This window comes from Macrotis lagotis, chromosome 4 (genome assembly GCF_037893015.1).
Source record: "Macrotis lagotis isolate mMagLag1 chromosome 4, bilby.v1.9.chrom.fasta, whole genome shotgun sequence".
Taxonomy (NCBI): Eukaryota; Metazoa; Chordata; class Mammalia; order Peramelemorphia; family Peramelidae; genus Macrotis; species Macrotis lagotis.
The window spans coordinates 32,337,341-32,346,006 of record NC_133661.1 but is presented as its reverse complement, the minus strand read 5'-3'; the positions used below and the strand labels follow the sequence as shown (position 1 = coordinate 32,346,006).

At 48.1% G+C, this 8,666-nt stretch overlaps 1 protein-coding gene across 1 annotated transcript in view; it reads right to left on the bottom strand.

The window, feature by feature from the left end:
• Positions 1 to 869: 869 nt before the first annotated feature.
• The window catches only part of ADAMTS14 (ADAM metallopeptidase with thrombospondin type 1 motif 14), a 101,086-nt gene continuing 93,289 nt past the window's right edge, over positions 870 to 8,666 (bottom strand). The window contains exons 19-23 of the mRNA XM_074236166.1: positions 7,806 to 7,938; positions 6,019 to 6,226; positions 4,705 to 4,834; positions 4,430 to 4,540; positions 870 to 3,503 (exon numbers count right to left, since the gene is read on the bottom strand). Of these exons, the coding sequence (XP_074092267.1) occupies positions 2,959 to 3,503; positions 4,430 to 4,540; positions 4,705 to 4,834; positions 6,019 to 6,226; positions 7,806 to 7,938 (1,127 nt within the window). The 3' untranslated portion in view covers positions 870 to 2,958. The remainder of the gene's footprint in view (positions 3,504 to 4,429; positions 4,541 to 4,704; positions 4,835 to 6,018; positions 6,227 to 7,805; positions 7,939 to 8,666) is intronic.

Here is an 8,666-nt window from a genome sequence, read left to right as displayed (position 1 = left end):
CAGATACTCCTGCTCCCCCAGGTTGCCCACATGGACACATGGGATGAAGAAGAGGCAGATGTGACCTCACCCCTCCTGATTCCAATCAGCTCAGTACCTCCCCAACCTCTCTTCTCCATCCATGAGTCACCTGGGGCAAGAGAGGCGGTCCCCCTGGGACGAAGCGGTCACAAACTGGCCAGGCAACCTTGGGCAAGTCACTTCATGGAGGGGGGGAGAAAGGGGAGAGGAGGTCTAGAGTCACAGAAAATTGGAGCTGAAAGAGTTAACCTTGTTTTATAATCAGTGAGGAAGCTCAGCTTCACCCTTCCCACTCCATCATCTCTGCTTCCCCTTAAAAGGCACGAAAATGATATTAAAATGAAAGAGCCTATGACATTTCTGTTGTGTACAATGAATGGACTGGGCCTTCCATGTCTGACAAAGAATCAACTGCCACCCTTTATCAATGGTGCCGCCTCCTGTCAGCCTTCTCCTCCTTCCAAGGCACCCCCACCCCAGATCAGATACAGCACTAAGACACAAGGGGGTGCTGATCATCTGTAAGGGGGCGCCCCAATAGTGGAGAAGCCTAGATGGTACAGAGGTAAAACACCGAACTTGAGAGTCAGGGAGAACTGAGTTCAAATCCTACTCCAGATACCTCCTATCACTGGACAAGTCTCTTATCTGCCGTTTGCCTCATTTCTTCCCCTTGGAATGGAAATACTGGCCTCTATCTCACAGGGTCCTTGTGAGGATCAAATGATAATATTTAAAAGTCTTTCCAAATATTAAAATACTATAGTTTTCTTGTTTAGTCATTTCCAGTCATGTCCAACTCTTCATGACCTATTTGGGACTTTCTTGACAAAGATACTGGAGTGGTTTCTCATTTCCTTTTCCAGTTCATTTTATAGATGAGAAAACTGAGGCAAAGAGGGTGAAGTGACTTGCCCAGGGTCACACATCTGCTAAGTGTCTGAGGCTGGATTTGAACTCAGGTCTTCCTGAGGTCCAGTGCACTCTGTATTATGGAGCCACCAAGCTGCTCTAAGGTGCTGCAAAAGTATTATGCCTATGATGCTATGAATTTTATATAGCCAAAAGAGAAGAGAGTGAGGCTTCCCAAGGGGAGGCAAGACAGTCACATGTCAGTAATCCATGAGAAGGCAGGAAGCTATGGCCTCAGAGCTGGATTGGAGATGCCTTCATGCCAGAGTGGGAAGGGTCCGAGAACATGGACCACATCTTCCATTGAATGGAAGAACTGAAGGGACATAGGAATGGAACTGAGAGGGACTTCAGAGTCCACTGTGCCCTGTTTTCCAGATTGGGAGACTGAGTCACCAAGAGGGGAAGAGGCTTGTCCAGTCAGGTCCCCGGCAAAGAAGCCCATCATAGCTCCCCTTTCTTTAAAAAATAAACCAACAGGAACAATTTTCTTTTTTGTGTTTTGGTATATATTTCTACAGCAGCCAAAAGAAAAAAAAAAAGAAAAAAGGGTAAAATTCACAAGCTGGGACAAAATTAATAAATACGTCACATTTGAAAGCTTTGGGGCTGCTATATACAATCCTTTATACACTTTATCTCTAGGCCAGGTGATGTCACAGGAATGATTCAAGGCCAGACCTCAAGAGCACTCTGGGACCACACAAGGAGGGCAATGGAACTCCACTACCCCAAGCATGTCTTTTCCCAAGGGAGACCTCCCCGCCCAAGGTGGGTCTTTGGAACCCCTGGCCTCAGCCACACATAGAGATGTCTTGCAGCCCCGCCTTGAGTGGGGATGAGGGACTGACCAACCCATAGCACTTCAACGAACAGAAGAGGTTGGGTCTTTGGGGTTGAGGAGCCAAGATACCTAGAATGATAGAATGGAGCACCTTTTCTCAAGGCTTCTAAGGCAACTGATGAAGGGACAATGAGCACCATACTGAGGAGTTGAGTCCCTCACCGCAGACATGAGTTAAGGGAGTAAAGGGTTTTAAGGCTAAGGTAATAACAAATCACACACACACACACACACACACACACACACACACACACACACACACACAGAGCTTTGAATCTCAGAGCTAGAAGGGAGCTCATAGGAGCCACATGGGAGGCAGGATGATCCAGAGGAAAAGACACTGGGTCTAGGTCAGAGAACTCAAATCTTGTCACTAATGTTTACTACCTATGGATTTCTTTAACCCACACAGGTCTTGGTTTCCTTATCTGCAAAAGAAGGTTGGCCTTGAAAAGCCTGAGTTCAATACCGGCTAAGAGGGTCTGATAATCAACATTTTGGATCTGCCTCCACTTTCCAGTCTCCTACATAAGGAAGCTGAGCCATCATAATCACTAGCCCCATCACCTTCCCTCTATGGCCCTCCCAGGTGCCAATGGGCAAGGGTTCCCTCAGTCTGATTTCCAGTAGTCCATCTTTCATATCTTTTCACCTTGAAAGTGGCTCATGGCCTTGATTTCCTGGGCATGGTGGAGGTCTTCATTGTTGCCCTGTGACTTGATGGCAGCAGCAAGTAGAAAGAACTGTGGATCTCCAACAATGTGGCTGGACCAACTTCCAACAAGGCCCCGTTAGCACCTGAGAAGGCAAGTCCCCATGACTTGGGCCATCCATGCTTTGAGGTAGCTGGCCAAAGGGACTCACCAATGCACCTTCAACTTCTCCGGTGGCCTTTGTTCATTGTTGGAAATCCACCACTGTTTCACTCTGCTTTGACTCAATTATTTTGTCCTCTCCTGACCCTACCCCCTCTAACCCACTAGAGGGCTACAAAGTGCCACAGTCCCAGATAATAATAATAATAATAATAATATAATAATTACACAAATAATTAAAACCAGAGCCTTTGCTCAGCCCATCCCTCTGTGTTCTCCTACCATTCATTCTCCTGAGTATACCACGGGCAGCTCAAAGACTATGTAAACCTGGGTTGAGTGAGAGACGCAGGCCAACTGGGGAGCTCATGTCACCAGGGGGCCTTGGCCTTGGGGTTCCGATCTCTTACTGTCCTTCCTCCTAGGTCCCTTCCCCCAAGAGGCAGAGGCCCTCAGAGGGCTGTGCTCACTGAAAGATGGGGTGGGCACCTCAGTCCAGGGGGCTGGGGCCCCATCCTGTAGGGGTCCCCAACTTTGCTTTTGTGAAGCAAGCTTGCCCTGAGTCGTTGATGGACTGGTGTCTGGTGGATCTGGAGGTTCAGTGGAAGGACTGCTGGGATCTGGCCGTTGATCAGCTTCTCCTTCCATCTGGGAGGGTGGGCTGGGAATCCTAAGGAGGGTCGCATTCATTCCTGGAGATGCTGTGCTGATCTCAGGACCCTGAGAGAAGATGCTTGTTGTGGAGAGGAAAGGTGGGAGCAGGGTGGGGCTAGGGGCTAGGCTGGTGGGGGGCACAGCTTCCTTCTTGCTGCAGGATTCACAACACAGTTTACTGTAGCCAGGAATGGAGCAGTAACGAGCCAGCACCTCCATCTGACAGAAGATAGACTTGTCCCCCAGGCAGGCCTCTTCTGAAATCACAATCATAAGGACAGGTCAGGTCAGACCCCCCGGTCCCAGAGGTATTTCCTGGGACAAGCAGAGTGAAAAGTTCAGAGAGCTTGAGGGGGACCTTCTGGTTTTGGTTTTACAGATGAGGAAACTGAGTCCCATAAAGATGAGTCACAGAATCAGGATTTGAACACAGTTCCTGAATATTCCCTGAAGGATCCCATTCATAGATACTAAGTCATAAGGAAAACACTTGCCTTCTCAGGGCCTCAGTTTCCATATCTGTAGAACTAGGGGCAGGTGGATTAAATGATTCCCTTTCTTTTTTCTTTTTTTTAGTTTTTGCAAGGCAATGGGGTTAAGTGGCTTGTCCAAGGCCACACGGCTAGGTAATTATTAAGTGTCTGAGGCCGGATTTGAACTCAGGTACTCCTGACTCCAAGGCCAGTGCTCTATCCACTACGCCACCTAGCCGCCACCTAGCCGCCCCCTAATGATTCCCTTTCAACTGTAAAATCGGGGATGGTGAATGTTGACAAGTAACAGTAAAGACCAAGGTCACTAGATGGCAGCAGAGCCCCAGGTTTGGGATCAGACTTGCATGGGAGGTGATGAAAACCAGAACCAAAGAAGCCTCCTGCTTCTAGATCCAAGCTGGAGACATGTATGGACACACACACACACACACACACACACACACACACACTCCATTCAGGGAAGGAACAAGCGGGCAAGTGCCTTGCCCAGAGTCACCCGTTAAGAAGGCGTTGAGTTGGTCAGCAACCATTTAGTAAGCGCCTACTGAATACCTCCCAAGATACAAAGGAAGATAAAGGACAGACACTGTTCTCAGAGCCCTGGATCTGAATCCAGATCTTCCTGGCTTGAGCACCCATACCCTCTCCACTGCCTTCCACTTGCCCTGAAGGAAAGGATCCAAGCTTACTTGACGATATCTTGTTGACGGGATTAGGAGACCCAGTCCGAGGGACCCACTGGCCTTTGGGAGTCACACGCTCATTGGTCTCCATCTTTGCTGTGATGCTCGGGAGCTTCCCTGTTAGTTTGTAGAGACACAGACTAGGTCAATGGACATCAGGATCTCTCAGAGCTGATCTTGAGACTGTCCAAGGGGATTCTATTTCGGAGCAGAGTGCCCATGTGGTCTGCCACCCCTTCCCAATCACCCCACCCCCACCCCAGCCCTGGGACATGACTTACCAGGGCAAGCGGGCAGGCTGCAGACTTGGACTGTCTCTGGCTTATCACCCTCACACTGACCCACGTTGTTATCACTGGTCTTGCAAACCACTTGGCGTTGCTGGATCCCTTCCCCACAACTGGCTGAGCACTATCCCCAAGCCAGGAAGGAGCGATGAAGGAGGAGGGAAGAAGAGGAGGGAGAATGAGTCTCAGCCAGGAGAGCAGCAAGAACTCAAAATTGGAAAAATGATGACCATTGGTAAGTCCCAATCTGCCTTCCTTACCCGTCCACCCCATACAAATCCTGTACAGAGACTTACTTACACATGGCACCCCCCAGTAGAGTGGCAGCTCCTTAAGGGCAGAAAACATTTTTGCCTTTCTTTGTATCCCCCACAACTTATGTGTCTGACATATGGTAGGAGCTTAATAAATGCTTGCTGTTGATTGACTCCTAGAGTGTCTTTATTAGGTCTTTGCTTTCCAACCATCCTCTGAGGTAGATGGTACAAATATTCCCCACTTTACAGATGGGGAATCTGAGGAATTGGCCATGTAATACCAAAGTCACCGACAATGACCTTGAGTACACAATAAGCTCAAGGGTGAAGACTACATAGGTCACCTTCCCTTCTGCAGAACCTTAAATGTTTCCCTATAGCTTCCAGGCTCTGTCAACTTCTCTGCCTGGCATTTAAGCCAGTCATAATCTGATTCCAATTTCCTCATATCATATCACTCTAGATGCTAATTCATTCTCTAACTCCAGACCCAGTTCCCTTTCCACTGTACCATAGGATGGGCACCCTAGGTTTTGATAGAACAGATTCCAAATGGTTGGGAGAAATGCTTGGTGGGCTCTGGTGGTCTGACACCCTGTAGAGGAAATCAAACTAAGAGGATTGAGAAGCTCCTAAGAAAAAAAATCTAAAAATACAAACAGCAATGATTCCTATGAGGAGAAGAGGAAGAACCCTGAGGAGAACCATGTGGCTGCAAAGGATGCCTTTTGGGGGCCATCTTGGAATATGAAAGCCACATCCAAGAGAAGGCGGCTAAATGAGGATGAATGAAAAAGCCAGCATCTAAATCAGGTAAAGAACTTTTCCAAATCCTGATCATGCTCATTTGAAGACCTTGGTTGGGTTTCTTCTTTTTAGAGAAGCAAGATCCAATGGAAAGAGAACAGAGTTGCGAAAGAAGAGTCCTAGCCTTGGGAAGAGATAATAATGGACTTCCCCACAATATTGCTGCCCCTTAGCACCTCCCCCACCCTACCATGATCCATCAAGATTCAAGTCTTTCCCAGCACCTGAAGAGATAGAGACTCACCTGAGACCAGGCTCCCGTCCTCCACTGGGCTGGGCAAGGCACTCGATGGCAGGGCCTCCGGGCCTCGGGTCGATCACCAGGACAATACTTGATAGGCACAGCACGATTCGTACCATTGTGAAGGGTCTGGAGGCACTGGACTGCCCGAGTCTGCACTCCTAGCTTTCCACAGGTCTTGCTACAGGGACCCCAGTCTTCAGCTACCCACCTGAGAAAGGAGAGAGCGGTAACTGTGATCAGGAAGGAATTCCCAGATGGAGATGTTCCAGCACAGGGGGCAGGGTTTGTTACCCTAGAGTAGAGATCATTGCCATTTTTTGTTCTTATGTTCCCATACTGAACACAGTAGTTGCCTCATAAATGCTGATTGGTTGGATGACTGATTGATCACATCCTTCACTTCTGTTCCAAAGAATTATGTGGTGCAGTAGAAGAAATATCTAAAGATCTGACAGGAGGTCGTCTCTCTGTTTGTCTGAAGAGTTAGAATGGCCAAGGTTAAAGATTCACTTCTTTTTTTTTTAAAGTTTTTTGCAAGGCAAATGGGGTTAAGTGGCTTGCCCAAGGCCACACAGCTAGGTAATTATTGAGTGTGGGAGACTGGATTTGAACCCAGGTACTCCTGACTCCAAGGCCAGTGCTTTATCCACTATGACACCTAGCCGCCCCTAAAGATTCACTTCTGAGATGTTCTGTCAGTGTGATCCTGGACTAATCACTGTCTTCTAAGCAGGTCCCTGTGTAAAGATTATCAGGTAGCAGACCAAATGGCTATCTGCATTGGTGGAGAGAGTTTCCTCAGCAAACCTCAAGTCAGTGAAAGCACAGTCCAGGCCCAGAGAAAGGCAGTGAAGCCCACTCACCTAGTATAGATTTAGAAGGCTTAGAGAGGAACTCTTAGCAACTTCCTTATCTATAAAATGAGAGTTTGGTGACCTCTAAGGTCCCATTCAGACTTGATTGACTGCGATCTATGTTCTATCATTGACATCTAGGGTTTTAAGCAGGGTATGCTAGCATATGTTTAACAACCAGTTCTCCAAAATACATGACATGCTTTTAAGCTTAATTTGCATTATCAATATTTCCTCTACCACCTTCTTAGAAGAGTCAAGACAATCAACAAAACATAGACCAAGCCCTTATTTGTGACATTTGCTGATTTTTGAGGCGGAAACCCTGGCTGAAAATTGAACAGTGAGAGCCTGCCCCAGAACATCGTGGTCCTAAATGTCAAAAGGGGACTACCTCCCTTCCTCTAAATCTCAAGTGCCTAAGCTCAGAGATCTAGTCCCCCAAATCCCTTTTGGAGACTTTTTATAAGCAGCCAGGGTGCCTGGCATCAAATGTTCATTGATTTGTTGGTTGAATGAGTAGCCAAGAGAGGAGAGTGCCCACAAACCCCTGAGGACACCATGTGTCTGGAAGTTGGGGTTACTGACCCTCCCTCAAGATGGAAAAGTTAAATGACTCACTCAAGGTCACGCAGCTGGTAAGAGTCTTCAGTGGGATTTGCCTCCAGGTCTTTCTGACTCCCTAGACAGTCTCATATCTATAATACTACAATTCAGTTATGGCCTCATGTTACACCACTGGCTTAAACTGAGCATGAAGCCCACCAAGACCCCAGGGTTTTTTTTCACATTGAGTCTAGTTAGAACTTCCTCCCATGAAGACATTTTGGAAGCACATCATCCTGGTGGATGGATCAACCTGGGTGGTGGGGAGAGACAGGAGAGAGGAGAGATGGGAAAGCCAGGCTTTGAGATAAGTGGGTGGGCACTCACAAGGGCTGGGTGCACTCCTGCTGGCTGCAGCGTCTCCGGATGGGCTTGGGCTTCTTCTGGTTGTCACAGAAGTGGCGGTGCACCATGCGATGGCCACTCCGCTGGCGGCAGCCATACTTGGTGTACTGGACACCTGGACCAGAGACAGGAGCATCAGGAGGAGCCCATTCCCTTGGGGTGGAAGCTCCCCTCCTCCTTTAGCCTTATCTCAGATGAAACATGTAGGAAACATCCCCACCTCCTTGTCTTTGCCCAAGCTGTGTCCTTTACCTAGAATGCCCTGTTCTCACCTCCTCTTCCTAGCATCCTGCTTTCCTTCAAAGAATAGCTCAGATGACCCCCGTCCCATGAGATCCTTAGAGTCTTCCCTTACCTGCCTCTCTGAACTGTAAGAAGCTTGAGGACAGGCACTATGTTCCATATAAGACTAAACACAAGGTCCTGCTCACTTCTTATTTTCTTTCCCACCATCCTCTAAAGCAGCTAGGTTGGTTATTTCAATTAGCTAGGGCTACTTCTCAAAGCTCTCTAGAAGGGTGGGAGTGGGGTAGAGCTACCTGCTCCAGCTCCCTATTGGCCAGATGAGGTAAGGGGGCTGCCCCTGTGATGGTCATTGACATCAACTGCAAGTGACTGGTCCAGGGTCTTCATATTTGTATCAGTTACACCCCCATCTCTCACATTTTGTTGAATCTAGCCTTACCTCATATTTCTCTCATCCCCATACTCTATTCTAGAGTCAAAATGAATTGCCCTGAGATGTTCCAGATGACCTTAGTTGGGTGGTTCCCTAGGTGTGGGACATCTGACCTCCCCGTGTAGGGCAGTGGGTGAAGCATCAGCCACAATAGAACTCTCATG